The sequence below is a fragment of the Hylobates moloch genome, unplaced genomic scaffold (genome assembly GCF_009828535.3).
Source record: "Hylobates moloch isolate HMO894 unplaced genomic scaffold, HMol_V3 SCAFFOLD_2, whole genome shotgun sequence".
NCBI lineage: Eukaryota > Metazoa > Chordata > Mammalia > Primates > Hylobatidae > Hylobates > Hylobates moloch.
In genome coordinates this window covers 80,824,906-80,838,090 of record NW_026652277.1, presented here as the reverse complement: position 1 = coordinate 80,838,090, position 13,185 = coordinate 80,824,906, and the positions used below count along the sequence as shown (strand labels likewise).

At 38.3% G+C, this 13,185-nt stretch overlaps 2 protein-coding genes across 9 annotated transcripts in view; one reads left to right on the top strand and one right to left on the bottom strand.

Moving 5' to 3' along the window:
- Nucleotides 1–13,185, top strand: part of DOP1A (DOP1 leucine zipper like protein A) — a 105,816-nt gene that overhangs the window by 88,822 nt on the left and 3,809 nt on the right. For 5 of the 8 annotated variants that reach the window (XM_058434864.1, XM_058434862.1, XM_058434858.1 and 2 more), the window contains 9 exons: nt 478–587; nt 857–1,006; nt 1,146–1,207; nt 2,924–3,076; nt 4,156–4,292; nt 5,543–5,598; nt 8,213–8,377; nt 11,244–11,373; nt 13,104–13,163. In XM_058434864.1, the coding sequence (XP_058290847.1) occupies nt 478–587; nt 857–1,006; nt 1,146–1,207; nt 2,924–3,076; nt 4,156–4,292; nt 5,543–5,598; nt 8,213–8,377; nt 11,244–11,373; nt 13,104–13,163 (1,023 nt within the window). The remainder of the gene's footprint in view (nt 1–477; nt 588–856; nt 1,007–1,145; nt 1,208–2,923; nt 3,077–4,155; nt 4,293–5,542; nt 5,599–8,212; nt 8,378–11,243; nt 11,374–13,103; nt 13,164–13,185) is intronic. The other 3 variants (XM_058434866.1, XM_058434854.1, XM_058434857.1) reach the window with 1 other exon arrangement.
- PGM3 (phosphoglucomutase 3) overlaps nt 944–13,185 on the bottom strand; it is a 40,750-nt gene continuing 28,508 nt past the window's right edge. The window contains exons 14-15 of the transcript XR_009212144.1: nt 9,567–9,696; nt 944–1,075 (exon numbers count right to left, since the gene is read on the bottom strand). The gene's annotated coding sequence lies outside the window, so the exon portion shown is untranslated. The remainder of the gene's footprint in view (nt 1,076–9,566; nt 9,697–13,185) is intronic.

The following is a 13,185-nucleotide window of genomic DNA, read 5'->3' as shown; positions in this document are numbered from 1 at the left end:
TGTTTCCTCTTTGCAGATGTGGATAGTGACCTTTACAAAGATCAGAACAATAGGACTAAGGCCAAACAGCTGTTAATTGACAGTCTTGGAATTTGAACAGCCCAGTTCAATTGTTTGGTTTTTTTTTTTTTCTAAACTACATTTTAGCTGAGTCAGGGAAAAAGAATACTATAGTTTCTAGTACTAAATTCACTGTTTACTCACTGTCACAGAAGGTTCTTGAACTCTTTTCTTTTTTGTACTTCCCTATCTCAGTTGGAAATGGCAAGATTTGCCCATATTTATATCCTATAGTAACAATGTACAAAAAAGCAGATGGTGGCAAAACTCATTAACATAAAAATGATTCAGGAAGATTTAATTTTAGATTTTTCTAATTTTAAGTAGTCTGGGTTTTGTAGCAAACTGAATATCAGCACCTTGGGATGATGTCAGTTTCACCTCATACGTTACTCTTCATTTTTTATGTTTTTATAGGTTTTGGCTCATCTTTTGGATATGGTTTTCTATAGTGATGAAAAGGAGCGGGTTATTCCTTTGCTTATAAATATTATGCATTATGTTGTGCCCTACCTCAGAAATCACAGGTACTATTATTATTTAAATAGTTTTTTAAATTCATAGCCTGTCAGAAACAAGTTCTGTTCCCTTATTGCCATTTCTAGAATTATCACAAAATGACATTTTTACCTTGAATTACAATTGTTTAAAAAAATTCATATATTATTTTTCTTATGGTGCTTTCTATTTCATATCTTCATGTCACTGTCTTAGGTAAATGTGAACATTTATGTATAACTTGATAGGATGATTAAAGTTAGGACACATAGGTTAAGGTGGTTTTTCTTCCTTGTAGTGCACATAATGCCCCTAGTTACCGAGCTTGTGTCCAGCTGCTCAGCAGTCTTAGTGGGTATCAGTACACACGGAGAGCTTGGAAAAAAGAAGCTTTTGACCTCTTTATGGATCCCAGTTTCTTTCAGATGGATGCCTCTTGTGTTAATCAGTAAGTTGTCCTCTTATTTGTATTCAGCATGATAATGCACCTCACAGTCTGTTGAAATCAGCTACTCCCCTGGAAAGTTGGAATACTGTTCTTTAACACTAACAGCATAATTCCATGTTGTAATCCTTATCTCTTTCAGTTGGAGAGCAATTATGGACAATCTGATGACACATGATAAAACAACATTCAGAGATTTGATGAGTGAGTATTATGGGATGACAATCCAAGTTCTTTCCTGTACATGATTCCTTCTTACTATTTACTTTTACTCTTTTTCTGGAGACTACGAGACTACTGAATTAGCTCTTTGTCAAGTGTCAGTGGGGATATATGCTCTAGGGAAAGCACACTACTTTCTATACGCTATGGGAATATAATCTTAAAATTTACAGAGGACAACTTAACTGATAATAAGTAAAACTATTTGTCCTTTTGCAGCAATTAGTGATGGGAAGGGGCCATGTCTAATTTGACTCTAAATTATTTCTTCAGCACACAGCATCATACCCAGCACATAATAGCACTCAATAAATAATTATTCAGTGAATGAGAGACTGACAGATGGTGAAGTGCAAAAGGCAGGCAGTCGAATCCAGCCTATCAGACAAGTCACTTTAAATCTCCAGGGCTCTTTATTTCATCTGAAGGAAGAAAGAGGGGTGCCAAGAAGGGCAGAACCACCCCCCACCCCCCTTTCTACTCTTATCTTGATTGGTTTTATAGTTCAGGATTCCATTTAGAATTTCATCTGAAAAAAAGTTTTAAAAAACGTTTGAAAGTTATCAAACTTAAATAGCAGTGACATTGTATGATTCTGTAATATTTTTTAACAAATTCTTTAGCCAAAGCTACAGTTTTCTCATTTGGAAAAAGGGCAGAATATCTGTTTTATCTTCATAAGGTTGTTTTAAGGTTCAGATTTATCCATTCAACAAATTTTTATTAAAAGACAACAGTGGGCCACGCATTGCGCTACCCTTAATGAAATTTTAAAAGTTGTGAAGGAAATAGGGCAATGTGTGATGGATTTTAAGTAACAGCTAAATAGCTCATATACAAGGTGAAACTAAAGAAGCCAACCATGAGAAGGCCTAGGGTCAAAATATTCCAGGAATAGGGAATAAGAATTACAAAGGTTGGCTGGGTGCAGTGGCTCACGCCTGTAATCCTAGCACTTTGACAGGCCAAGGCAATAGGATTGTTTGAGGCCAGGAGTTTGAGAGCAACCTGGACAAAATAGCGAGACCCCAGCTCTACAAAAAAAAAAAAATTTAAATTGGCCAAATGTGGTATGTACCTCCTGAGTAGTCTCAGCTACTCAAGAGGCAGGAGGATTGCTTGAGCCCAGGTGGTTGAGGCTGCAGTGAGCCATGATTGTGCCCACTGCACTTCAGCCTGGGTGACAGAGCAAGATACCATCTCGAAGAAAAATACAAATAAATTGCAAAGGTCTTGGGATGGGAGCACGCTTGGTGCACTGAGGGAATGACAAGCAAGATAATGTGGCTACAGCAGAATGAGTTGAGGGTGAGTAATGACTTGAGGAAGGAGAGGTAGGTAGGCAAGGCTACAGCAGAAAGTATTTTTAAAGTAACAAGAAGGATTTAAGCAGATGGCCTCAAATATTAAAGGGTTTCCTCAGGGTTTTATATAAATGGTATTATTAGTGGTTTTACCTTCTAAAACCTACAGTTCTAAATTTTCCTCTCTCCATCACAATTCCTACCGTTTTGGTCCTCTGGCTTATATATGCTGGATCTGTTTGCCAGCCTGTCTGCCCCAGAGAGGGGCATCAAGTTTTGTACCCCAAGCTCCTCTCAGTTTTGGATGTCATAGAGCATCTAGCTATTTTAAAAAACAACAGAATAATCTTTTTTCAAATGAAAGTGTCACAGTCTCTTTCACTTGCTTTTTCAGCTCGAGTAGCAGTGGCTCAAAGCAGTTCACTTAATCTCTTTGCAAACCGTGATGTGGAGCTAGAACAGAGAGCTATGCTTCTTAAAAGATTAGCATTTGCTATTTTTAGCAGTGAAATTGACCAGTACCAGAAATATCTTCCAGATATACAAGGTAAAAAATGAAAAACCCTTTATTTTTTCTCTTTCTAACTATAGGTTTTTGGTTCCTTAGAAAATAGTTCTCTAAATTCTAAGTTAGGGTAAAATATATCAAATGTAGATCAATCGGGAATTAGAAATTTTTCTACTGAAACAACGAAAATTATCAATGCTGGCATCTAAAAGAAATCATCACTGAGTTGTAGGACTTGCCTAAATGTGGTCTCTATTTTATTGTTTAGTTCACATTTCTTAGGAATTCATGTTTGAGGATGAGGTATAAGATGATTTTGCTGCAGGCAGTCATGTTAGCATTGTTCTCCTTGTGGACAAGAATTTATGTACTCTGAGAAGACCAAAATATAAGGCAAAGCCAGGAAATTGTGGCTAGAAGTAACACCTGGAGATCTGTAATTTGGGGACTGCATGGGGGATTATGTAACATTTTCGGTAACTTCATCAAGTGGGTTTGGTGATCTTCTGTGTCCAGAAGGATATCAGTACACGCGTCATCACCCTGTACCACCAAATAGCTCCACAATGGGGATTTATCCAGAACAGAATTATTTGCTGCTCGAGTCAGCATACTCTAAAGCCTCCAGCCTCAGGAGCCAACATGGAAACGTGATAGTTGTCATCTCTCTAGGGAGAATTTTCCTTTCTCCCAGAAGACAAGTGATTCCTTGTTTCCTAACCTTTTATGCCTAATTTCAGTTATACAAAATGTATACTATCTGTCCCTACAATTTTTTTTGTTTAACTAGATCAGTACTACTCAAAGTATGGTCCATGGACCAGTAACCAGTCTGTTATCCCATCCATAAGTACAAAAATTTAGAGTAAACATTTTAAACTTTTATTTGCTATTTGACAGAATCTGCTTAATAAGAAAATGACATTTGTATTTTGTGTATCTTTGTTTAATTGGAGTTTTCTTATTCATTATTTTATGAAAATATCTACAACAGTTTTGAAATTTTTTTAAGTTTATCTTTTACTACAGATAGTTGGAGAGTACTGGACCAGATGATATAGAAAGTTTTGTGTGATTAAAATTATTTAGTTATTGAAAATGCTCTGCATTTCTTTCAGAGAGATTGGTTGAAAGTCTCCGTTTGCCACAGGTGCCAACTCTCCATTCTCAAGTGTTCCTGTTTTTCAGAGTGTTACTTTTAAGAATGTCTCCCCAACATCTTACCTCACTCTGGCCTACCATGATTACAGAACTTGTGAGTTAATTTTAATTCAGTCAGGTTATAAATCTAAATGATAAAACAGTGATTAGTTTCCACGTGCTTACTAGATATAACGAATATTGGGAGAGAATTGAGCTGTAGTTAAACCAGTTACTGACACTTTTTACAGTTGAAAATAGTAAAATAAGTCAGATTCCCTTTCCATACAGCTTAAATTTACAAACATGCAACATAGATGGATGGCCAGCTCCTTGTGAGTGATTACTTTCTTGGATCTGGTTTAGTGTTTAGTCTGTACTACACTCTATTTTTAACTCTGTCATGGCCTACAGTCCTGACAATAGCAGCTGGACCCATTTACAATAGCTGTAGCAATACCTCTAGTGATAGAGATGGCTGAGCTGGATTTAACTGCTCTGAGATATTACATATACTCACTCTTGAAGTGCAGCACCTACCCCATTTAAACTTGCTTCAGAGAGACTCACAAAGATTTTGTTACCTACCAAACGGTAAAACCTTCCCAAGTCCCACCTACACCCTTCTGTTCCCCTCCTCAAACCGTACCCAGTCATCCTCCTCCTCATCAGAATGATTTGGGGAGTTAGGAAAGAGGAATGAGTTAAGAAAGGAAAAGGAATATATCTCTCTGAAAATCTAGCTTTATAGTTTCCCTACAAATATAATTGCTTTAATATTTCTTTTATTTTTCCTTTTTTGTTTTTTTTTTTGAGATGGAGTCTTGCTCTGTCACCCAGGCTGGAGTGCAGTGGCACAATCTCGGCTCACTGCAAGCTCTGCCTCCCGGGTTCAGGCCATTCTCCTGCCTCAGCCTCCCAAGTAGCTGGGACTACAGGCGCCTGCCACCACGCCCGGCTAATTTTGTTTTGTATTTTTAGTAAAGACGGAGTGTCAGCGTGTTAGCCAGGATGGTCTCGATCCCCTGACCTTGTGATCCGCCCACCTCAGCCTCCCAAAGTGCTGGGATTACAGGCGTGGGCCACCGCACCAGATCTGTTTTCCTTTTTTAATAACTGTAACTCTTCCATAATCACTAAAAACAAAAGCTCGCCTTCATCTCACTGGATTTCACCAAATGATTAGCAAGGCCCTATGTGGCTAAATTTGCAGTTTACCTTCAGAAACTAAGTATAATTTAAAAGATTCTGAAAATGTATTCTAAAATTTGTTTTTGTGTTAATGAAAATATAACTTAAAGATAACTTGAAAGGATTAAATACCCAGTTTAAATAAACATTTAACATTTATTTCACCATTTTCAGGTACAAGTATTTTTACTGATGGAGCAGGAACTCACTGCTGATGAAGATATTTCACGGTAATATGTAATTTAAATATATTCTTGTCCATTTTTTAATATCCTGAAATTATTCAGAGTATTACTCAGCATCTAGGAGAATATAGATAGCATTTTTCTGAATACTTATTATCTAATTGATTACATTTGGATATAATGTAGTTTTACTTATTCCTTAAGCCCTTTAGATTGGATTAAGCCATCAGCATTCATTGCCTTGGGCCCCTAGACACAAATTTAGTTTAAAGCAATACGGTATTGTTTCAGCTACATGAGCTAGGCTGGTTTTGGTAAGTCAGATCTAGTCTCTGAAACATTGCAACATATAGCCAACCCTGTTATGGTAGTGTGTCCGGAATTGGTGGGTTCTTGGTCCCACTGACTTCAAGAATGAAGCCGCGGGCCCTCGCAGTGAGTGTGTTACAGCTCTTAAGGCAGTGCGTCTGGAATTGTTCATTCCTCCCAGTGGGCTCGTGGTCTCGCTGGCTTCAGGAGTGAAGCTGCAGACCTTCACAGTGAGTGTTACAGCTCTTAAGGCAGCGTGGACCCAAAGAGTGAGCAGTAGCAAGATTTATTGCAAAGAGCAAAATAACAAAGCTTCCACAGTGTGGAAGGGGACCTGAGCGGGTTGCCACTGCTGGCTCGGGCAGCCTGCTTTTTTTCTCTTATCTGGCCCCACCCACGTCCTGCTGATTGGTAGAGCTGAGTGGTCTGTTTTGACAGGGTGCTGATTCTTGCATTTACCATCCCTGAGCTAGACATAAAGGTTCTCCACGTCCCCATCAGATCAGTTAGATATAGAGTATCTACACAAAGGTTCTCCAAGGCCCCACCAGAGCAGCTAGATACAGAGTGTTGACTGATGCACTCAGAAACCCTGAGCTAGACACAGGGTGCTGATTGGTGTGTTTACAAACCTTGAGCTAGATACAGAGTGCCGATTCGTGTATTTACAATCCCTCAGCTAGACATAAAGGTTCTCCAAGGCCCCACCAGAGTAGCTAGATACAGATTGTCCACTGATGCATTCACAGAGCCTGAGCTAGACACAGGGTGCTGACTGGTGTATTTACAATCCCAAGCTAGACATAAAGGTTCTCCACATCTCCACCAGACTCAGGAGCCCAGCTGGCTTCACCCAGTGGATCCTGCACGGGGGCTGCAGGTGGAGCTGCCTGCCAGTCCCGCGCCCTGCGCTCGCACTCCTCAGCCCTTGGGTGGTAGATGGGACTGGGCGCCGTGGAGCAGGGGGTGATGCTCATCAGGGAGGCTTGGGCTGTACAGGAGCCCATGGAGGGGGTGGGAGGCTCAGGCATGGCGGTTTGCAGGTCCCGAGCCCCTGCCCTGTGGGAAGGCAGCTAAGGCCCGGTGAGAAATCGAGCACAGCGCCGGTGGGCTGGCACTGCTGGGGGACCCAGTACACCCTCCACAGCCGCTGGCCCGGGTGCTAAGCCCCTCATTGACTAGGGCCAGCAGGGCCGGCAGGGCCAGGCCGGCTGCTCCGAGTGCGGGCCCGCCAAGCCCACACCCACCCGGAACTCCAGCTGGCCCGCAAGCGCCGCGCGCAGCCCCGGTTCCCACTCGCGCCTCTCCCTCCACACCTCCCTGCAAGCCGAGGGAGCCAGCTCTGGCCTTGGCCAGCCCAGAAAGGGGCTCCCACAGTGCAGCGGTGGGCTAAAGGGCTCCTCAAGTGCTGCTGAAGTGGGAGCCCAGGCAGAGGAGACACCGAGAGTGAGCGAGGGCTGTGAGGACTGCAAGCATGCTGTCACCTCTCAGTAGGTAACCTGGAACCAGGCTATCCGTATGTGCAGATCTTCCAGATGGTCCCAATTTAATGTACTTTCATTCTTTTTAATAGAGGCAGTTTATTAATGTATGACTAAATACAATTTTTTATTTACACAAATTTATAAATTAAAAAGTTCCTTTAAGACCAAGTTTCTTGAATATATTTTCTTCTTCAGTAGTAGATTTATAAAAAGGATTTCATCTCCTCTACTAATAACTGTTTATAGAGAACTTTCTCATCTTTGCAGAAACTGAGTAAAGAAGTTTCTCGCTTTTACAGTTTTTATTTTTATATTTCTTGAATGTAATATAAGTTACGTACTACTTTTTTTTAGACAGGGTCTCACTCTTTTCACCCAGGCTGGAATGCAGTGGTGTGATCGTGGCTCATTGCAGCCTCGACCTCCCAGACTCAGGTGATTCCCCAACCTCCGCCTCCTGAACAGCTGAGACCACAGGTGTGTGCCACCATGCCTGGCTGGTTTTTTTTTTTTTTTTTTTTTTTTTTTTGGTATTTTTTGTAGAGACAGGGTTTCATCCTGTTGTTGCCCAGGCTGGTCTCAAATTCCTGGGCTCAAATATTCCACCCGCCTTGGCATCCCAAAATGCTGGGATTACAGGCATAAGCCACTGCACCCAGTCTGTATACTGTTTTTGCATTCTTAAAGAAGAAAAGTGAATTTTTTATTTGAAAATGGTGACATTTCATCATGACCTTACTTAGCAATTACTGGCACATTTATCTCAGGATGATTATGAAAAATATTAGTTGGAACTTTTAGATCTTTCCAGGAATTCCTGTGAGTAAATGGGTCCAACTGCTGACAGCACTGTCTCCTGCTTACAGGACTTCAGGGCCCTCTGTGGCTGGTCTGGAGACAACGTACACAGGAGGTAATGGCTTCTCTACTTCATATAACAGCCAGCGGTGGTTAAACCTCTATCTCTCTGCTTGCAAATTTTTGGATTTGGCTCTCGCACTGCCCTCTGAAAACCTTCCTCAGTTTCAGATGTAAGTAAAAGCAAGGATATTAAATGGATATTTTTGAAAGTGCATTTGCTTTGGTCACTGACATCTATGACTAATTAAAAAGTTTTTTGTGTAAGTTGAAATATTCCTAATTTTTACTAAAATGTAATTCTTTTGGCACAGCAGTTACTGGAAGTAAATGGTCAATGTGGATATATCAACAGACTATTCAGTCAACAGATTGAGTACCTCCAGATGTGAGACAATGGGGTACATAACTCACATGCTTCAAGTCCAGGGAAGGAGACATACTGATACTATGGTGGCTCATGTACAAGACACACTGAGGCCACATAGCAGAGATCCCTACTAGCTCTGAAGGTCAGAGCAGGCCCTGAGGGGAGTCTTAACCTGAGGTGGTGAAGAATGACAGCTGGGAGAGTGAAGACAGAGGCAGCTGCAGACGTGATACGTCTGAAGTGTGGAGAGATTGGTATTGCTGGAGCAGAATGTTGAGAAGAAGCTGGAAAGGGATTAAACCCTGTAAGACCTTGTAAGCTGTGTTAGAGAACTTAGACAGCTAAGGAAAGAAGTGATGTTATTAGGCTTGAATTTTAGAATGCTTATTTTGGCTATGTAGTGTGGAGAATGGACTGGAGATGGGCAAGACTAGAATGAAGGAGGTAGTTTTAGATGATAATGAATTGAACTGAAAGGAATAGGGGAAAAGTTGATAAAAGTAAATGCTCACAATGCCTTCTTCATAAGAGGCAAAAATATTTAATTATGGTTTTTCATATATAAATTTTAAAAATAATGGGCAAGCTATGTAAGATTGTTTTATCAAAATGTAGTTAAGGTAATATGAGAATTTATCCATAAGATCAAATATGTATTATTATATTGTGTCTTATTTTTCTTCTGGAATGGAAATAATAGGATAAAGAGTATGCTACTGAGCTTTTTCTCTTTTTTATTTGGACATGCTCCAAAATTTGCTATTTTACAAGCTTACTTTTCATTAAACTTAATGGTAAGAACTAGAAATTACTTTTAGAGTCATTCTAGTTCCTTTAATTTTCTCTTCTACTTGAAAACCATATACATATCTACTTTTTGATGAATTTCAGTTGTTGGGTATCTGTTACACAGATGTTACTCCTAAGGAAGTCCAGAAAAGAATACTAAACAGAATTGTAGGAAAGTGGCTAATATTAACCAAGACACTTACCTTCACAAAAGTGATAACTATTCTGTGGTGCTTTTGGAGAGACATGAAATAGTATGCTCATGATACTGACTTTTTATCTTCCATGACAAGAACCAAAATAAGTTTATCCTCTTTACTTGTCAAGATGTTACTACAAAAGGGAAGGAAATATGCCGTTATATTAATTAGCTTTTTAAAAACTTACATCTTTCTAAAAATAAAAATCTATAAAGTAGAAAATGTGAATATTTTAATTATCTTGAAAGAGTAATATCTTAGCATGATCCATATTTGGAAAGTTCAAAATATTTGATGTTTACTGTATATAAATTTAAAAGTATCCATGTAACTAAAAGGTACTATAAAGTTCGAAAGATAGCAATGAATTGGCAAAAGATATTTTCAATGCATATGACAAAAGTCTAAAATGCGTAATGTATAAAAATAACCTGGTAGAAAAATGGGCCAATGAGCAAGACAGTTAATAATTTATAGGATGGTTTCTAAACATAGGAAAAGCTGCTCAGTTGTTCTCCTCAGTTTCCTATTAAAATTATAGATAACCATCAGAATGGTAAAGATCTGAAAGTTGCTTTCCTTTTATTTTTAGTAACAGAAGCATTCTTATTCTTGTTGGAAGTATACACTGATATTGTCCAATTGTTCAGAGGTTATATTTACCAAAATTTAAAATATGTATTATCTTTAAGCCTATAATTCTGCTACACCCAAGGATTTATCCTGTCTCTATATACTCAGATGTGCACAAAAATAAATAAGCATTACATAAGGGTATCCATTGTGGTACTTTGTAAGTGCAAGAAATTGGACAATCTAGGCCATTGTCTGTGGTGTACTACTATGTTGCTGTTAAAAAGAATGAAGTTTTATATGATGCAGAATTGTCTCCAAGATATGGAATTAATATCAAATAAATTATATCAAAATATATATCCTACATGTATAATTAAAACAAAACAGGCAGCGATCATGTTTTTTTAAAGGAGAGGGTTGGTTGTGTGAATATGTACTCTTTTGGGCATAAACTCTCTGGAAGGACTTACGAAGCTGACATCATTGATGGATCCTATGCGGGGAGGGGAGACTACCTTTCTTTGGTATGCCCATTTATACTGTTCGAATTTTTCCCATGGTCGGATATTACTTTTACTTACTTATGAAAGACAAAATTACAAACAAAAATACAAGAGAAGTGCAAAAAAAGCCCTACTTAGTTTTCTTAAATTCATTCAATTTTTTACCTCTTTACTGTGCAACTAGGGAACATTTGGCCAATTATATGTTCAAAAATCAAGTCTTTGTCAGACTGTTATGTTACAGTACAAAGAGATAAGCTAAATAAAAACATTTTCCTTTTAAGAACCTTATGCCTATTCGCTAATGAGAAAAGAAACATTTGTGGAGTACTCGCTTTGGACTCATGAAAAAAGTAATGATGAGTACAAGTTTTCATATTTATTCCTTACACCCTTATGAGGTAGTTAATAGTATCTTTATTTACTGATGAAGGCTCAGAGAGGTTAAGAAACATACCCAAAGTGACAAGGTTACGAGTGGCACATCTGGCATTTGAATTTTTATAAGCAGTGGGGTCATGATCTTTCTACTACATTATGTGGCCTAATCTTAGATGGCACAAAGTCTGTCTTACTGATGCTGATGTCATTCTATACATAGGTACCGATGGGCCTTCATTCCAGAAGCCTCAGATGATTCAGGTTTGGAAGTCAGAAGGCAGGGTATACATCAACGAGAATTTAAACCTTACGTGGTACGACTAGCAAAACTTCTTCGGAAAAGAGCAAAGGTATCGCATTCTTTTGTGATTGTTTTGTTTTACATCTCTACATGTTGCATTAGTGAGGTATTTATTAAATACTTCCTGGGAAACTGAGAACGTTATCAAGTTGAGCTATTTTCAAAACAAGTCCCCAGTTTTGAGAGTTAATGTCCATAAGCCTCATATTTCCAGACATTAGAAAACATATCGTATGTATTTTAAAGGAATATGTGGTTATTCATTTTTTTTAAAGAGAAGAAAAAGGAAGGCTTTTGTACATTAATAACATCTACCTTAAAATATTTTCCCCTCAAAAAAGAAAATAAAAACCTTGGAACCATACATGTGAGTATTTAAGACTGTAGTCCTGAACAGTCTCCGTGTCAAAAACTTGAGAGTGTAATATAATGTTCATCTTAATACCATGATGAGAAACAAAAGTATGAGTTGATTGAGAAAAATGCAATACAAAAGGAATATTTAGAACCTGTCAGAGTTGTTTCAACAGAACTAATCAATGGGTAAGAAGATTATACATTTTAAATTTGTAAAATATGAGTCAGATTTCATTGAAATTGAATGAGCTAGACCTCGATCAGAATAAAGGAAATAATCATTAGCATTCATTCTGTTTATATGAAATAAAATATATATGCTAGAATTCATTTTCTAAGTATTTTTCACTTTTTGATTATAACCTTCATTCAGAAATGTGTTCCTTACCTGATCCAGTACAGCTATATAACCGAATCTAGTTTCACAAAACAGTTCTTGCCCTTAACATATTTTCCTTTTTGTAGTTCACAGTGATGATGCTGAGTACAGATTGCAAGACCCCCCCACCTGCAGTTTTTAAAACAGTGCTCAGAATTAAACTGGCTTTATGACTCTTTAAAATAAAGCATCTTCTTAGATAAATTATTTAAGGGGAAAAGTGAGAATTTACTTAGAACATATACCATTAAAAAGTGTAGGAAAATAAAATTTGTAAAATATTGTGTCTTACATACTTTTTATCTTTCAGTATGCATCATGCTAATTTATTACAGATCTTTGCCCAAGAACCTACCAGCAGTGAAACTGGTATGCTCACCATTGGGCCTTTGTTATTAACCTTTTGTCAAATTTTCTTTTACACTGAACAAATTTCAAAATCAAATTGTACAATTTGGGAGTGATCTAGGTTGTTTGGTGAGATCTAGTATGCAGTGTGTGCTTTGAGTGCTCATAAATTTTCCAGTTTTCTGGAGTCCTCCTAATCAGGCAGCAGCTCTTAAACTGAATTCCATAACTATAGAAATGGAATGAAGAAAGTGATTAAAGAGGTTTTGCTGGAAGGAATTTACATGAGAAAACTTGACTTAAATTCCTAGTTGCTTCTGTAGGGGCTTAATAAAAGGACAGAGATGAGGATGTAAGCTGGGTCCTGAGTTCAGGATAGGACTTTGGTACTTTCACTTTGGTATCTCAGAGTTTGGGGAAGTAATCATGACAAATCCAGAAGCAAATATGACCCCAGGCACATGTCCTTTTCTGTTATGCCTGCATTTCATTAGTAATGAGAATTTTTGTAAGACCCCTCTCCTTTATCTAAATAATAAATGACAGTCTTTTGCCCAAAATTTGTCCCACAGAATAAGAAAACTATTTTGATTGAAAGGCATCTTCCCATCCAAATCACCTTAAACAAGGTCTTCATGGCCAGGCATATTTTTCACTGGAACAAAGGCTGTGAGTTCTCCTCTTTCCTTCCACAGGACAAGGAGGAGGACTTTAAGACAGTGATTTTGGAGGGATTGGAGATGGCCAAGCATCAGGTGAGGGTGGCTGTTTCATGCT